At 38.1% G+C, this 19,356-nt stretch overlaps 1 protein-coding gene across 1 annotated transcript in view; it reads left to right on the top strand.

Annotated features, from left to right (window-relative positions):
* SHC4 (SHC adaptor protein 4) overlaps positions 1–19,115 on the top strand; it is a 142,747-nt gene extending 123,632 nt beyond the window's left edge. The window contains exons 11-12 of the mRNA XM_050797168.1: positions 7,528–7,781; positions 16,700–19,115. Coding sequence (XP_050653125.1) covers positions 7,528–7,781; positions 16,700–16,855 — 410 coding nt within the window. The 3' untranslated portion in view covers positions 16,856–19,115. The remainder of the gene's footprint in view (positions 1–7,527; positions 7,782–16,699) is intronic.
* Positions 19,116–19,356: the final 241 nt, after the last annotated feature.

The following is a 19,356-nucleotide window of genomic DNA, read 5'->3' as shown; positions in this document are numbered from 1 at the left end:
TTGAATTATCTTTCTTTACCTCTATCCTTCACCACAGTTAATGTTGATTAGAGCTTTGTGGAGTTGTTTAGGGTTTCAAGGTTTGGAAATGTTGATTTTTGAATAATCCTTTCAAATACTTTAAATTTACTTCCAACTTTTGATTTCTGCTGTGTACTTTTGCTGAAAGAAGGGCTGTCAAGGCCGGGAGATAATTTTGAATTTGTTTATTTGCATGAATCACAGTGGCTACTGTTTCTGTTAGGGATAGCATTAATTTTATTCATTTCAAAACCCCTTAATAAGTCATCTATAAAGCACTAAAATAAGTTGGCTTCTTTCTTCACCCATGTACTGTGGGTAAAACACAATAAGACAAACATCTTTCCTGTCAAATTACTATCAGGGGTAAATGCATAAACAGGAACATAAGTAAAAATAAAACAAGCCAAAAGTCTATAATCAATGGAAAAATAAACAAACAAAAAATGCTTTTCATAAAATATTGAAGCTTGTTGTGTTCAGAGATTGGCATGCTGTCAAATTTGGTTTGAACCAGTCACTGAGAAGATCCTTTTAATAGTCCAGGAGATTTCTCCAGAACTCCCAAAGACAGCTTTCCAGCTAGTGTGGCTGCAATGCAAGACAAAATTGAAAAGATTTTGTTGAGCCTGGACCTCAGCAGACCGTCTTAACTGTCTAGATGAAGAACCAGGGGTCCTCATTGTCAGCCAGGTGACAAGTGGTCCCTCTTTATGCTGACTTTCTAAGATCACTCCTGACACCCTATCCAACCAAGCTGGAGTCTTTGGAAGCAGATGCTAAGATGAAGCTTGGCAGCAGGGTCTGTAACATGATCAATATCAGGAAGCAATGGAGAGGAAGTAGGATTGGCCGGAATGGGAGATGGGACTACAACGCAGGACTGACAAAGCCTCGGCCAACACCAAAAAGCCCATGTGGTCTGTCAGAGTTGTCCTACATTGGGCCCAAATGGCTGGCCCTATATAGCCCCATTTATCTCAGTCTTGGGATGTGGGCCACACCAGGAAGGTCAAACCCTGGCAGCTGAGGCAGAGCCAGAAGGGCTGGTTAGCTGCAGGCTGACTGCTGACACCTGGGGCAATGGTGCTTCCTTGAAGGGAGATTTGGGTAGTGCATCTCCGTGGCTACCACAGAGGACATCTTATGTGGCGGGTGATGAGATGTGAAACAAATTTAGATTTTTGCTGTTAAGCTTACTCATCTGTGCAATGGGCAATGTCCTATGTGGATAGGTAATGTTTGTTACAACTTTTTGGAAAAAAACCCTGTCTGGACCTTAGATTTTATAAGAGTATATTCTTGATACTTTTCATTTCATGGACTTTTCAGAGCCACACATATTATCAGAGAACTTATTTAGTGGGTGGCCCAAATTACGTGATTTGGAATATTCTTTGATTCACAACTCCAGTTCCTTTATAATTTAGTCTCCAAAGTTAAAATTATTCATAATCCAAGCAAAGGAACTTTGCCTTTTGTCATAGGCCATTCAATAATATGAAATGGCAAAATTAATACATAACAAAATTCCTGTCATTCATTGAAAATAAATAAAGTCTGCCTTGTCCAAAATTGTAATGTCAAAATGTATTTTCTCTGACTCTAGCCTTTTTTCCCCCACCTTTCTCCCTTTCCCTGCTTTGGTGGCAACATATTGAATAATTTAGGCCTTTGGTACGCTCTCCCTCTTTATTTCCTGTTAGGATTTAATGTACCATAGCCCTTCTGGGCTCCTTGCTGCCCTCTTGAGATTAAATTCAACATTGCTCCCTCCAAAACAAATCCACTCCAAAACCTTAAATTATGTTGATTTAAGAACATTTAATAAAGAGATGGAGTGAGGCTTCATGGCTTACCTGGTTAAAGCGCCTGTCTAGTAATAAAGAGATGGAGTGGGGATAGCTTTATACATACTTTTTAATAAAATGTCTTAACTTCACCTTTAACCTTCCCCCATAATGGATCCTTCTGTTTTCTTCCTTCCTCCCTTGAAAATCCTCTTTAGCTTCTTTAGACATATTTAGCCTCCCTTAGCCGGAAAAAAAAGCTTTTGATAATTCAGTATAACCAGACCAAACAAAAACACATCCAGAGTTACTAAATATCTGTCAGGCATGCTCATAGGGCTCCTCAGTTCATCCTGTCACACTACGAACAGAAAAAAGGTTCCGACACAGTCTCACCAAACATGGCACAAAGATACCATGAGTTCCGGTACTAGTTTTTATTTTGATTTATTGTTAGTTTCTGTCTCAGTTGCCATAACAAATACCGCCCCCACCCCCCCACCCCCACCAAATGCTGTAGTGTAAAAAGGGCTGACATTTATTTATTTCACCTAAAAGCTCAAAGATTGGTGCCACGGGATTGGTAGGGGAGCTTTGTCATTCTCAACATCTGGCTTCCATCTCTGGTCCAAAGTGGCTGCTTGGGCCCTCATCATCACATTTGCATGCAGCTAGTGGGAAAGGAGAAAAGCAAGAGGAGCACATATATATTTCTTTAAAGGACATAACCAGAAGAGGCAGACATCATTTCTTTTTACCTGCCATTGGCAGACCATAGACATGTGGCCACACCTAGCTGCAAGGAAGGCTAGAAAAATTACTCTAGCTGGGTGCCTAGCTAAACTTAGGAGTTCTGTGATGTAATGAAAGGGAGGATAGATATTGGTAGATGACTAACTGTCTCTGCCACAGTACACCTATCTGCCACTCAAATATTCGTGCGCTTTTCTTTTCACATGAAACATATTTGCCCTCTCCCCAAGGAAGACATTGCAAGTACTTATACAATTACAGCATCTAAAATTAGATGAAGATCCTTATTATCTGCCAAGTTGTCTGCCACCCTCCATACCCCAAATTAATGGGGGAATAGGAATAAGATAATAGCAGTAGAAACTCACATTCTCAAAAGGGAGGAATGCAACAGCATGGAACAGCAGCCACTGGTCCACAGCGATGACCAAATCTGGCCAGGCTAGAGTTCTGAAGACTGAGCTGGAAGTGGAGAAAGCGATTTGCTTGGGTACTGGTTCGGCTTTATGAGAGGACTTTTGGTGTCCACTGTCATCTGTGGACCCAGACCATGCCATCTGGGTTGTTCCTGCCATTATTCTCCACGTGCACACTTAAAGTAGATATTGGAGAATGTGCCTTTCTCGGGGGCTTTGCCACTTTTACAGCCTATTTCCCACTGTGGTCATGAGAGATTAGAGTTTGCTTCAGGGGCCAGAAGCCGTGGACAAGAAGGGATTGTGATTTATTTGGCAATGTAGTTTCCTTGAAAACTTAGCAGCATTCCATTTTATTAGCTTAGAGGCAGTTCTGTATGAAGATTTCCACAATATTTCTCTGTTGTCTTTTTATTGCCCAAAACATCCATAGTGATATCCATTCTCTCTTTCCTGTTATTGGTAATTTTCTCCTTTTTACTTGATCAGTCCTCTTTCAGGTTTATTAATTTTATGGATCTTCCCAGTGTGCCCAGGTTTGGGTTTAATTTTCTCTGTTGTTTTTTGTTTTCTATTTCATTGATTTCCATTTTATCTTTATTATGTTTTCATTCTACTTGCTTTGGATTAAATTTTCGCTTTTTTATCCAACATCTATTTTTTAAAATATTGGCTTCATTGTTTTATTTTCACAATAAAATATTTATTCCCCTTGACCTTTATAGATTATGTGAAGTTGGAGATCTAACTTAATTTTATCCATGTTTGTCAATTTTCCAAACACTATTGATTGAGTAGTCTCCTCTTTTCCCTGATGCTACTTTCTATTATATCAAACTCTTCGTATATATGTGAATTTATTTCTGGGATCTTTATTATGTTTTTTCTATTAGGCCCCTTGCCTTTTCTCAACCAGCATCTTAATTACTATATACTAATTGCTACGCCCTAGTAACGTGTCTAACAGACATTTAATTCTTTCTTTACATTACAAATAATTTTTCTCTGGGTACTATCTGAACCTCTCTCATTTATGCTTAACATTTCATGTTAACATCTTTTTCTACCAAATTTTCAGATACTTTGTGTAAATGAACATATTTTTCCTCTCAATGCAAATACATTTTTATTTTAGAGTTTTCATACACCCAATAATCCATACTAATAAACAGTGTAGTCAATTATCATTATTCACAGATTCCATATTCGAGAATTAGATTACTTGCTAAAATTTAGTTGTAACTCCGAAATCAATACTCATAGTCCTTTTGTGTCATGTGTGGCCATGCACGGAGCAACAAAAATTTTCAGTCACCCAATATGCACATTCTCAGCTGATGTCAAACAAGACAACATTCCACTTTCTTGTTTCAGCTCTCAGTTATAATAATCCCCTTGTATACCTCCTTATTTTACTCTCTATTTTAGAAATTTGTCTATATAAGCACACGATCTTCACTATTTTAAATTGCTCTATAGTATTGTATGAGTGCATCATGATTTACGTAATCAGTACCTTATTGAAGGACATACCAATTTTTCCAGTGCTTTGCTAAAATAATAATTAATACTATAAAAATTGTTTTACAGGTGCTTTTTAAAAATGGGATTCATCAGTGTGCCATCTTTACAGTTCATATTGGTTTCTTTAAATGTCTCATCCTTTCTTTCTCATTGAGATTACTTTCAATTATTTAATCCAGATTTTGCATGTTAGATTTTTTTCTCTTCCTTAAACCATATTTTCCCTTTTAGAGGTTTTGCCCGTTAGATCCATTTGGATGTGGATAGCCATATCTATACTGTGCTTTCTTTAAGGTCTGATTGTGAAAAATATGTCTTTAAGTGCCAATGGGAACTCCAAGATGATATGATTTACTTTCTTTCATAATTCCTATCACTTTTTTATGGTTTCAGTTAAATCTAGATTGGCCTTCCTTATTACTTCCTTAACCTTCACTACTCCTTCTGAGAAAATATGATTATATCAATTCAACAATTTATTAAATATTATGCATAAATTATATATAAATAACCATATTTAGATTATAAGTATTATTGTCAATGTCAACTTATGCATTAGAAAAGGAGCAAGATAATGGATAATGTACCACAGTGTTAAGAGCAGTTTTATTTAGTGATGAGACCATAGGTAATTAATTTTATTTGTTTTTCTCTTTGCTAGATTTTAAAAAGCTAGTATGTGTAACTTTTAAAATTAAACAAAGTAAACAAATTGTCACCTATTCTGGCAGAATCAGATTTTCCGCAAATGTTTGGATGATTGAAATCTCCCAGTGGAGCACCTTGTCCTTCTGCTAATTTGGGAAACTGTTAGGAAAACATTGTCCATTTCCTCTGGTTGGCCCATGATCCGTTGCCTCTTTTCAAGATGATATAATGTCTGTTTTTCTATTGTTTTGTCTTTGTCCAAAAGCTCTTCACCATAATCTCAGAATAAACCAAAGCCATCACGCATTAAGATGTGTATACCCACACACAATGTGTGCATGCATTCCTCCCACACTCACACGCTTTTTCACACACACAAACACACATATAGCGACTCATTAGAAGTTATCCATTGTGCCTGAAAGCAGGCAGCACTAAGGCCAGTTACAAGTATTATTCATCAAATCTGCATACATTTTGTCAGGCTATTTCTGGCAACAATAGAAAGATTTGATTGTAGAAGAGAATGTTTCCAGCCATTAGATTTAGATGAATGATACTTTTTAAAAGATCTGTTTGTGAATACTGCATTATAACTGTGTGCAGAAAGAAGCCCTCAAGTAGAGACAAAACTGTAATGTATTGATAGAATTGAATTACGACTACAGGACACTGGTTGCCTACACCAGTGACTTCATGGGATGATCATGTGTAAATTGTAGTCATACAAACTCATAGTCAAGAGAATTTCTCATTTGCAAGACCCTTACCTAAGGACATATAAACACTTCTTTGAGTTTATGAAGATAAAGACTGGTTTCTATTTAAAAGACTCTTTGCGTTTAAAAACAAAACAAAACAAAACAAAATCTAGTTTCTATGATTATTTTCCTGGTAAATTTGCCTTATTAAACACGCAAGTTTCAGACATAAGAACCTGGTTTCAGACATAAGAGTTTTACGTTATTACTTTTGGAGATGCTGAAGGCTGACCCAAATAAGGGATCTTTGTGGATACTACTGAAGTAAAGTGGCTAGATTCTACTAAAAGAAAGATTTTCACATCCAAGGCAAGGGCCTTAGAGTTTAGTAATTAAGAATCTAGGCTTTGGAGTCAGATGACCTTGTTTCAAATTTCAGATCTACAACTATTAGCAGTGTAAATTTAAGTCCCTGAACCTTCCTTTTTGTTTGTTTGAGGCACGGTCTCACTGTCGCCCAGGATGGAGTGCAGTGGTGCGATCTCGGCTCATTGCAACCTCTGCCTCCCTGGTTCAAGCGATTCTCTTGCCTCGGCCCCCCAGGTAGCCGGGACTACAGGCATGTGCCACTATGCCTGGCTGGCTTTTTTTTTTTTTTTTTTTTTTTTTTTTGTATTTTTTGTAGAGACCGGGTTTCACCATGTTTCCCAGGCTGGTCTCGAACTCCTGAGCTCAGGTAATCCACCTGCCTCGGCCTCCCAAAGTGCTGGGATAACAGGCATGAGCCATCTTGTCCGGCCACCCTTTCTAAAGATTCATTTCCTTGCCTGTCTAATTGTGAGAGTTAAACAACATAATGTATGTAAAGCATTTAGCAGTTTCTATCATACTTGATAAATGAGAACTACGCAGTAACTATTACCACTATTATGAGTGTGGATAGTACTATAAACTGCTAATTGGAGGTCCCTTCCCATCCCCAGTGCTCTCAACTCTGGACAACACTTAGTAGGCAGTGCCTTGGGGAGCTGCCTTGGGTTATTCCTCCCTGATGATTTGTCTTCTTTTACCTCATCAACTCTCTTTGTCCAGGCAGGTGAATGATACAAACAACAAAGTGGTCCTTCAGTAGGAATGCTGTGAGGTTTAGCAAAGTTTTGAAGTTTTGGGTCAGAAGAATGACTAGACACACATTAGTAATTCAGTTTTAAAAAGGGGGGACAAGAGCTAAATGCTAAAAAGTGGGGATGGTCTAAAGTTATTATAGCTATTTTCAAAGCGTTTGGAAACGTTGTAGAAATTATTTGTAATCCAGGTACAGCATAAGCTTTTTTCTCTTTAACATGCAACCCCTGGGACATAAAGAGCCTCTCTCTGCAGTTATAAAAGCAGTTCTCATGGGTCTGTTCCATTTCCCATCTGAAAGAAAAACTCCTGCACCTGGGCAAGGCTTCCCTGGTAACAGAAGCCAAAGGCAATGTTTGGATCTACCATTAAATTAAAGCCTGTTGGGAGTTCTGAAAACAAAAATCTCATTTCTTCCCCAAGCAGTATTATTTAAGCAATGCCTGGCACACAGTAGGACCTCAGGTTATATTTGCTGAGTGAATAAATGAATGAATGGATGGATGAAGCGGTAACTCGATGATGTCTCTCTTTGTGTTCTGACTTCAGAGGCACCAGAAACTGTTCAGCCGGGTGCCACAGCCCAGCCTGCCAGCTCACATTCTTTGCCACACATTAAGCAGCAGCTGTGGAGTGAAGAATGCTATCATGGCAAGCTGAGCAGGAAGGCGGCAGAGAGCCTCTTGGTAAAGGATGGGGACTTTTTGGTTCGAGAGAGTGCAACCTCCCCCGGCCAATATGTGCTGAGTGGACTACAGGGAGGCCAAGCAAAACATCTTCTTCTGGTGGATCCTGAAGGCAAGGTATCATTGACTTCTCATTAGAGGTTTCACAGGATGTTGTTCTATTAAGCATAACCTGAATCATTTCCAAAACCTGGTATTGAATAGTGCTCAAGGCTAAGTGTTTGCTTTTTCTGGAACCTTCCAGTTGGAGCAGGACATGCTAACTAGAGGGTAGTGGAGGGGTTAGAGTAGGAGGCCACCCTGGAGTATCAAGCAGAGGACAGACTCTTTCTGCCCTTTTCAGTTCAATTCAATGAATTAAATGAATACCTGCTATATTGAAGTAAAGGAATTTGCAACTGACTGTTGTTCAGTATCACATACATAGTCCTTGCTCTCAGAGTGCTGATAATTTCATAAAACAGGTGCTTAAATAATTATAATGTAAAGCTGAATGAGATAAGAACGGTTCAACCAAAGCATTATGGTGTTTCTCAGAACAGAGAGATCGTTCTGGTTGAGGCAAACTGAGAAGGCTCCTTATAGGGTCCATCATGTAAAGCAAACCTTGAAAGAAGGCAAGATTTCAAAAGAGGGACATTTGGAGTATAGGGAGGGAACCATAGGTGCAGACAGAGTCATAGAATGGTATTAAGCCAAGAGAAGATGAATGACAGTAGCAAAGGATGCCTGTAGACAGAAAATTATCCTGGGAAAGGTACATTAGAGCCATCCATATGGGACAGAAATGCCTAATTTGCCAGGCAGTGGGGAGACATTGGCAGTTTTGAGACAAATGATGCAATCAAAGCCCATGTGAGTGGTGACATCAGCAAGATGGCAGAATAGGAAGTCCCAGCCCTCATTCCCCCAACAGAAACAAAGAATTAACAAACCTATATCGACCAAAATACCTTTATGAGAGCCACAGAATTCACTTCAAAAGTTGTAGTACCTCAGGTGAGCATAGAGCTGAAAACAGTCATGTTGAAACAGGTAAGAAGAACAATTTCACTTTATCTGCATCAACTCCTTCCCCACATCAGCATAGCTCAGTGTCAGGAAGGAATTCCATGTCTCATGACCTCTCCCTTGGGGGAATGGGGGAAAGAGAAGAGTAGAGCTTGCATGCCATGTTCTGGCTTTTCAGTGGGTTGCCTGAGGGACTGCTTTCTGTCTCACTTCACATAGAGTGCTCATGGTACTGCCATATTTTGGATGCCAGGAGCCACTGAGAACAAAGAAGAGCACAGGGTAGCTTGCTGCAGCTGGCACTCCTCACTAGAAATAGGAGAAAGTACACAACTTGAAGGTTCTCCTTCAGAAGGGAGGGAGGGGAGTGAAGTATGTCCAGAATTCCAACTTTTTGGAGGGATGCCTGATGAACCAGTTATCTGTCCTGCCGCTTGGGGCACTGAAAGGAAGCTGGCATACCTTGGATGCCTGTGACCACGGAGAACAGGGAAAGTGGGGTGGCTTGCTGCTATAGAACCAGAGAACTTGCAGTGCCACAGACATCAGAAGGAGCAAGAGATTACAAGTTCCTGAAAAACTGGCAAACTTCTGTAATTGAAAAATTGAACACACAGGCCCAGAAAAGTCACATCCTCCCACAGAAGATTTTAGAGACCCCCAGGACCTCTATTTGGGCTGGTTGGTGTGATTCTTCCCTTGTATGATGCCAGTTTGTAAGGAAAAAGAGAGGTGGCCCAAACAAACAAACAAAATAAATCTATAGAAACAGATCCTAAAGAAACAGAGGCATATGAATTAACTGACAAAGAATTCAAAATAAGTGTGGTAAAGATGCTGTATGAGCTCAATAATACCATCCATGAACAAAGTCAGAATATCAACAGAGGGAAAGAAAATATAAAAAAGAGGCAGACAGAAATTTTGGACCTGAAGAATACAGTAACTGAACTGAAAAACTCACTAGAGGGGTTCAACAGCAGACTTGATTAAGCAGAAGAAAAAAAGCAAACTCAAAGAGAAGTCATTGGAAATTCTTCAGAAAAAGGAACAACAACAACAACAGCAAAATTTTAAAAAGTGAAGAAAGCCTAAGGGATTTATGATATACTATCAAGCAGACCAATTTATGCATTATTGGATTTCAAAAAGGAGAAGAGAGTGAAGGAGAAGAAGGAGAGGAAAAGGGGGCAGAAAGCTTATTTAAAGAAATAACGTCTGAAATCTTCCCAAGTAAGGGATGAAAATGAACATCAGATTCAAGAAGACCAATGGACTCCAACTATGAGGAACCCAAAGACATTCACATCATGACACATTACAATCAAATTGTCAAAAACAGAGAATTTTGAAAGCAGCAAGAGACTCATTATGTACCAGAGAGCCTCCATAAGACTATCAGCACATTTATCATAACCCCCATAAGACTATCAGTGGGTTCAATGTATTCAAAATGCTAAAAGAAAAAGAACTGCTAACCAAGACTACTCATCCTTTCTTTTTTTTTTTTTTTTTTTCCTTCTTTTGAGACCAGTTTCACTCTTGTCACCCAGGCTGGAGTGCAATGGCACCATCTTGGTTCACTGCAACCTCTACCTCCCAGGTTCAAGCGATTCTCCTGCCTCAGCCTCCCAAGTAGCTGGGATTACAGGTGCCCGCCACCACACCTGGCTAATTTTTTGTATTTTGAGTAGAGACGGGGTTTTGTCATGTTGGCCAGGCTGGTCTTGAACTCCAGACCTCAGGTTATCCACCTGCCTCAGCCTCCCAAAGTGCTGGGATTATAGGCATGAGCCACCATGCCTGGCCAAAACCATCCTTTAAAAATAAAGGAGAAATACAGACTTTCTGAGATAAACAAAAGATGAGGAGTTTGTTACTACTAGATCTGCCTTACAAGAAATGCTAAAGTCCTTCAAGTTGAAACAAAAGGATACTAAACAGTAACATGAAAGTATATGAAAGTACAAAGCTTGCTGGTAAAGGTAAATATATAGAAAAATACAGAATACTGTAATATTGTAATGGCAGTGTGTAAATAATTCTGGTTATAGAAGTTAAAAGACAAAAGTATGAAAAATAAGTTGTGTATCACTTAACAATTGGGAAATGTTATGAGAAATACATTTCTAGATGGTTTTTTCATTGTGCAAACAGTTTTGAATATATGTACACAAACCTAGATAGTATAGCCTACTAACACATAGGCTATATGGTATAGCCTTTTGCTTGTAGGTTGCAAACCTGTACAGCATGTTAGTGTACTGAATACTGTAGACAATTGTAACACAATGGTAAATATTTGTGTATGTAAACATAGAAAAGGTGCAGTGAAATAGGATATAAAAGATTTGAAATGTCACACCTATATAGAACATTTACTGTGAATGAAGCTTGCAGGACTGGAAATTGCTCCAGGTGAGCCAGTGAGTGAGTGGTGAGCGAATGTAGAGACCTAGGACATTACTGCACACTACTGCACACTTTATAAATACTATACACTTAGAACACACTAAGTTTATTTTTTAAAATTTTCTTTCTTCAATAATAAATTAACTTGAGTTTACTGTAATTTTTTTACTTTGTAAACATGTAAACATTTAAATTACTTTAATCTTTTGACTTTTTTGTAATAACACTTAGCTTAAAATATAGGTTATACGGCTGTACAAAAATATTTTTCTTTATATCCTTATTCTATATGGTTTTCCCTATTTTAAATTTTTTTATTTATATTTTTTACTTTTAAACTTTTTTGTTGTTAAAAATATAGACAGAAACACAGACATTAGGCTAGCGCTAGACAGGGGCAGGATCATCAATATCACTGTCTTCTATCTCCACATTTTATTCCACAGTCTTCAAGGGGCAATAACTTGCATGGAGTTGTCATCTCCTATGATAACAATGCCTTATTCTAGAATATCTCCTAAAGGACCTGCCTGAGTCTCTTGAGAAAGTGTCACTGTTTTCAGAAATATGACCATGGCAGTTTGCTTGTTTTGTTTCTTTTTTCATCATAGATTTGCTCGTATGCAGATAATGCATCATGAGCATTCTTTTCTATTAATGGAAACCTTTTGGTGTTGGGGGTCCATGTTTTTAGTCTTTTCAAGAAACTTGTTAAGGTCTGAAAAAGCTTCTGCTAAACTCTTTATTGTTAATTTTTGAGGGGATTCTTCTTCTTTTTCTTTGCCTGCACTTTCCTTTCCTTTTGCCTCCTCTTCAGCTATGCCTTCCTGTTTCAGTTCCAACAACTCATTAGTCAATTCTTTAGGACAATTGCCATTAGGCAACAGGAATTTTTCAGCTTCATTATAATCTTATGGGATCACCATTGTATATGCAGTCTGTTGTTAACCAAAATGTTATTATGCAGCAATAACTATATAACTATAAAATACATTAATGAATACACGAACTTTAAAAACGTAATTGGTGACATCAATAACATAAAATTGTGTGTGGAGAAATAACAGTGTAGAGTATTTGTATGTGATTTAAGTTAAGTTATTATCAGTTTAAAATAGATTGTTATAGCTACGTTTTATGTCAGCCCCATGGTAACCACACAGAAAATACTTCTAGAAGATACACAAAACAAAATGATAAAGGAATTAAAGCCTACTCACTATGAAAAATCAATGAAACACAAAGGAAGACAGCAAGAAAGGAAAAACAGGACCAAAAAGAGCTTTAATTCAGAAAACAATTAATATAATGGTAATAATTCTTCTCTAGTATTAACTACTTTAAATGTAAATATATTAAATTCTGTAATCAAAAAGCATAGAGTGACTGAATTGATTTAAAAAAAAAAACAACCAGATCCAACTACATGCTATCTATAAGAAACTCACTTTATTTTATTTTATTTATTTATTTTTTTTGAGATGGAGTCTTGCTGTATAGCCCAGGCTGGAGTGCAGTGGCACAATCTCAGCTCACTACAACCTCCGCCTCCTGGGTTCAAGTGATTCTCCTGCCTCAGCCTCCCGAGTAGCTGGGACAAGAGGGGTTTGCCACCATGCCCAGCTAATTTATATATTTTTAATGGAGACGAAGTTTCACCATGTCTGCTAGTCTGGTCTCAAACTCCTGACCTCAGGTGATCCACCTGCCTTGGCCTCCCAAAGTGTTGGGATTATAGGCATGAGCCACCACGCCTGGCAAGGACTCACTTTAGATTTAAGGACACACGTAGGTTGAAAGTGAAAGTTTAGAAAAAGATATTTCATGAAAATGATAACCAAAAGAGGGCAGGAGTGGTCATACTTATATCAAACAAAATAAACTTTAAGTCAAAATGTCAAAAGAGACCAAGAAGGACATGATATAATGTTAAAAGGATCAATTCTTCAGGAAGATATAATAATTATAAATATATATGCACATCAATGTACCCAAGTATATGAAGCAAACATTGACAGAACTAAAGGGGGAAATAGATAGCAAAACATTAATAGTAGGGAGATTAAACACCCCACTTTCTATAATGGATAGACCACCAGACAGATCAATGAGGAAAAAAAGAACTTGAACAACACTATAGATGTAACATACATATACAGAACATTCCATCCAACAGCAACACAATACATATTCTTCTTAAGTACACACAAAACATTCTCCAGAATAGATCATGTTAGATAACAAGACAAATCTTGACAAATTTAAGAGGCTGACATCATGCCGAATATCAGTGGAATGAAACTAGAGGCAGAAGGAAAAGTGGTATTTCCACAGGCAATAAAAGGGACCCTGGAGAAGTGGCATTACATTAAACTAAAAAGCTTCTGCACAGCAAAGAAAACAGTCAGCTTAGTGAAAAGGCAACCTACAGAATGAGAGAAACTATTTGCAAACAATGTATCTGATAAGGAGTTAATATCCAAAATATGTAAGGAACGCCTACAACTCGATAGCAAAAAAATAAAAGCAACCAATTAAAACATAGGCAAAGGACTTGAATGAATAGAGATTTCTCCAAAAAGACCAAAAAATGACCAACGGGTATATGAAAACATGCTCAACATCATTAATCATCAGGAAAATGCAAATCAAAACCACAGTGAGATAATACCTCACACTTGTTAAGATGGCCATTATTTTAAAAAAAGAGGAAGAAGATAACAGGTGTTTGCAAGGATGTGAAGAATTGGAGCCCCCGTGCACTATTGGTGGGTGTGTAAAATTGTGCAGCCTCTATGGAACACAGTTTGGAGGTTTCTCAAAAAATTAAAAATAAAACTACCATATGATCTAGCAACCTCACTTCTGGGTAATTATACAAAATAACCGAAAGCAGGATCTTGAAAAGATATTTGCACTCCCATGTTTATTGCAGCATTATTCACAATAGTCAAGAGGTGAAAACAAAGATCCACCAAAGAACTAATGGATAAAGAAAATATAGTATATCCATACAGTGGAACACTATAGAACAACCATAGAAAAGAAGGCAATCCTGTCCCATGCTATTATGTTCTCAAGGAAATGGGTAGTTGCTGTTTGATGGGTAAAAGTTTCAGTCATTCATGCAAGATGAAAAAGTTCCAGAGATCTGCTGTATCACATTGTACTTAACAGTTAACAAGACTGTACTGTACACTTAAAAATCTGTTAAGTGTACAGTCTTGTTAACTGTTATATAACATATATATTGGCCAGTCGCGGTGGCTCACACCTGTAATCCCAGCACTTTGGGAGGCCGAGGCAGGAGGATCACAAGGTCTGGAGATTGAGACCATCCTGGCTAACACGGTGAAACCCCATCTCTACTAAAAATACAAAAAAGTAGCTGGGCGAGGTGGCGGGCGTCTGTAGTCCCAGCTACTCGGGAGGCTGAGGCAGGAGAATGGCGTGAACCCGGGAGGCGGAGCTTGCGGTGAGCCAAGATGGTGCCACTGCACTCCAGCCTCCTGGGCAACAGAGCAAGACTCGTCTCAAAAATAAATAAATAAATAAAATGAATCCTTGACTAATTGAATTATATTATAAATACATATACATATATATCTGTTAAATACATGTATAACAGATCTCATGTTATATGTTTCTTACCACAAGGAAAAAATCTTGTGTGGGTGAGGTTACAAACACAAGTGTTTGCAGGGCTAGTCCAGTACTGTAAGTGAATAAAGCTGGGCAGGGGATAGAGCGAGCATAAGGTACAGTAAAAAAAGGCACATATCCTGTGTAAGGGGGCAGTCACCACTCAGCTCCAATCAATTGCTGTCATGCAGAGCAGAGGCCCAGTGCGACCAGATTTTATTTTTTTCAAATAAGTCATAAAACCAGAGTTTTATAGGAACTCTCCCTATTTTTAATTCAAAATGGTTCAAACTCTCTGTGCATAACCCTCCCTCCCCCATCCTAGCCCCTAGCAAACTAAAGCGTATGGGGCATTCGGTCATAGTGGCCTCTTTACATAGGTCAGAGTGGCCTGTTTACAATCTCTGTACTTGAAAGATTAATTTGACACTTGTATACAGGATTGATTAAAGAGAACGGGAAAGACCAGAGACAGAGAAAGTAATTAGAGGCTTCTAGGTAAAAAGTAATGAAAGCCTGAGGCAAAATGGAGGCAGAAGAAATACAAAGAAGAAGGCAGAGTAACGTGGCATTAAGAACATAGAATGGCAGGATTGGTCAGCTGATCTGGTATGGGATGGGAATGAGATGAAAACCTCTTTGAGGTTTGGAGCCATTGGAGAGCAAATTGGTGCCATTGTGTCCTTTCCTGTAAATCCTTGAATGTGTATTTCCTAAGAACAGAGATATTCTCTTCCACAGTCATGGTACAAAGATCAAAATCAGGAAACTTAACATTTATACAATACTGTTATCTAAGTCATAGTCCATATTCAAATTGTGTTAATTATTCCAGTAATTACGCACGATTTTAATATGACAAAAACCAACATCTGGACAGAACTCCAAGAATCCCTTGTAGGAGAACTAGCAGAAATACATAACAAGGTGCTGCCTTGTTGCATATCTTCCCTTTCCTGGATGGTTACTAGCCGCCCTCCAAACAGGAGCACATATATAACCAGGCCACCAAACTGGTGGAGCCACAATGGACAGTAATGTACGTCTTCTGTCTATGCATAGGGTACTAGGAAGGGAATTCCATAGAAGGCATGCCATAAGAAAATTGAATTTCTTTGGCATACAGACAGTAAGTTCCATGCAACAAATATCTGTGAATCAGCTACTATGAAGTCTGTGGGAAGGAGACATGAATGTCTATTAGAAAGGTCTGAGGAGGCTTCTTGGAGAAGACAGGAATGCTGAGCCTCCAAAGAGAGGCAGGAGGTAGGACTTCTCCAGAAAGGCCTGCTTCCGACAGGGACAAGGTGATATGGAAGCACTGTGGTTAACAGAAGATAATTACAATCCTGGAATTCATGCTTGTATGCAAACCAGTTAAATAGTCATAGAGATAGTAACACAGAATATACCAAGCGATAATACTGCAAAGAGGCTGATTGCAAATTTGGATTGGGTGACAAGTGCCTACCATTTTCCTAACCTATTGGAATGGTCGCTTTACAATGGTAATGAGGAACGAGGAAATCGTTGACCAGGGAATACAGAGTCAACTATTTAAAAGCACCTTTTCTCCTAGCCCTTTGGGAGGCCAAGGTGGGCATTTGAGCTCAGGAGTTTGAGACTAACCTGGGCAACATGGTGAAACGCCACCTCTACTAAAATACAAAAAAATTAGCCAGGCATGGTGGCACGTGCCTGTAGTCCCAGTTACTCGGGCTGAGGCACTAGAATTGCTTGAACCCAGGAGGCGGAGGTTGCAGTGAGTCGAGATCGTGCCACTACAGTGCAGCCTGGGCGACAGAGTGGGACTGTCTCCACAAAAAAAAAAGAAAAAAAAAAAAAAAGGACCTTTTCTTCAGCAAAGTATCTACTTTAGGGATATATCTGGCATTTCCCCCCTGATTGTTTATATCTTTCAGGAGAACTACTATAATTTAACCTAAATATATTTGTACTTCTTTTTCAAGGTGAGGACCAAGGATCATGTATTTGATAACGTCGGCCACCTTATCAGATACCATATGGATAACAGTTTGCCAATCATCTCTTCTGGAAGTGAAGTAAGCCTTAAACAACCAGTGAGAAAAGATAATAATCCAGCACTTTTGCATTCCAACAAATGACAGTATTGAAGCACCATCACACTGATATTTCAAGAAACCCCATTTTGTATTAGGACACAAAGATAATTGAAACTTTGTTTGTAGATAAAATAGAGCACAAACTGTCAAGTGCATCTTTCCGAGACCATCATGGACCAGGTCCTCTATCAAATGAAGAACTACCAAAAATTGATCTTCAGTAATGAAAATCAGAAAAGAGGAAGAGGGTTGGTCATTTTAAAAGAAATTATATGTATGCACGGATGTCACTTTTTAAGGCCATATTGCATTGATCACAAGCTAAAAGCACAACTAAAATTTCACATGCTAACGACAACTTGAATGAACTGCTGGGGCAGTGGTATGTGCCTTTCAACCTGATAATTTGGGGACATTTTCATATTGGGAGATTAATTCTAAGTATCTTCATGTTCTATGACTACAGAACCATTTGCCAAAAAAAAAAAAAAAAAAAAAAAGCTTTTCTTGCTACAAAAAATAAGCATTTTTCTTGAGCCTTATTGACTTTATTACATTTTCTGTTTAGTAGCGTTTTTCACTGCAATGTTAAAATAAATATGACATTGAATTTGAACTGTGTGGATGTCAGTGGAATCAAATCAAAAGCCACTCACGTGGCTGTCTGTTTCATTGGACCGTCCCATTTGCTGGTTAAAAGGATTGGGGCCCAAATTCTCTGGCCTAGCATTTCTCAGTGTTTGCTATTCAGACTGTTCAGATACAGCATGTGACAAGCTGAAGAGGCCAAATCTATCAGTCATTTCTGATTGCATTATATTCTTCCCCTCTTCCTGCTATAACAAAACAAAACAAAACAAAAAACAAAAAAACAAAAAAAACCTCATGAGTGCTTGGATTTAAAAGATGGCAAACAAAACCAGTATTCTTCATATTTACTATTCAAATTGGTTTCATTCTTAGTAAAAGTACAGAATTTATTTGAAATTATAGGAAAATTTCTTCTTGATTGGCTGACACTGAATCATAGTTTCTCACCTACATACATCCTTAGCACCTTGTATACATATGATCAGACAAAATGCAGAAAGAAAAAAAAACATATTGAATGAAGCACTTGGAAAGATTTGCCACATGTAGACCAACTGATAAACTAACAGAGTGATTAAGCATGGTGTACAGAAAAGCATGACGCTGAGGCTTATCAGTGTTACCTTCAGCAAGTTGCTGAATCTGTTTGGTTTCCAGTTTCCTTGGCAATAAAATGAGCTAAATGGGGTAGGGGAATTTGGAGGACTACTTCAGTCCTAACTTAGTACAAGTCTCTACAAAGCAAGTTTGTCATTTGTTCGAGGTCGTTATTGATAACCAGTCTGTACAGTTAAGGTAAAAAATTAAGCTTTTCTTCTATAGTCTGTGTCCATACTCACAGAATGAATGGCACACCTGAGATCAACATTCACAAAATTGAGACTCCAAACCATTTGGTCTAAAACATTGAAACTTTGGAATAATATAGGGAATGATGATAAAAGTGGATTTGGTTTGAGTAGCAGAAAACTACTTCTGTCCTTTTCTTGCCTTTGCAAGAAAAATGGTTTTTTTTTTGGTGTGTTTTTTGTCTGTTTTAAAAAATCTTGAGTTATCTGGATATTGCCTTAACTCCATTTCATTTTGGCTATGTAGATACAACTTAGTCTTTGTGATTGTGATATATTTGCTAAGTTTTAAATAAAACTTCTTTTGGATAGAAATCATTAGAAACCAAGCATACTCTAATATTTTACTGTAAAGACTTATGATTTTTATTTCTACTGCCATTAACTTTTTAGATGGATTTGTTTCCTCTTATACAACTAGAATTAATGTACTTTTCACCAATTTTCCATATACCTTAGGTCTTGATCATTTGTCCTTGAAAAGGGGATCAGCATGGGTATAGACATTAGAAATGTATGGGTAGTCTAACCACTTTTATCCGACACAGAGCAGGGCTGTGGTCTCAGTCTAGCTGAGCAGAGTATTAACTTGGTAGCAAGAGTTCCTGATACAAATAGATGCAATGACTGTAAATGGTGTCAGCAGTACACATGGATAATCAGTATTTGACTGTAATAGTATAGTAGTTAAATACGGTACTTAAAAATACCACAGACACAGTTAAAACAAAAGGAAACAATAAAAGGAATGTCTGCATGCTATTTTAATCTCACATTCTTTATCTGTCTTAAAGTGGAAATCCATTTGCCTACAAATACCTGTAAATGACTTTAAAAAATAAATGATTATTGCTTTGTGACAATTGACAGAATATGTCTGATGTTTGGGATTTGGAAACTGTCATTTGTAAAATGTATCAGGGAAACACATTGATTCAATCAAACTGGATAATTCAAGGTGAGTTTAATAAAGAGACTATTTACAAAGGTGTGGACAGAGTTTAGGGAAATCAGGAGGGAGAATGCAGTGCCCTGGGGCCAATTAAGGGAAAAACGGAAAGAACAGCTAACCGAATCTGGAGAGGGAGCTGTGTGCAACAGCTG

The sequence above is a fragment of the Macaca thibetana genome, chromosome 7 (genome assembly GCF_024542745.1).
Source record: "Macaca thibetana thibetana isolate TM-01 chromosome 7, ASM2454274v1, whole genome shotgun sequence".
Taxonomy (NCBI): Eukaryota; Metazoa; Chordata; class Mammalia; order Primates; family Cercopithecidae; genus Macaca; species Macaca thibetana.
This window is presented reverse-complemented; position numbering and strand designations above follow the sequence as displayed.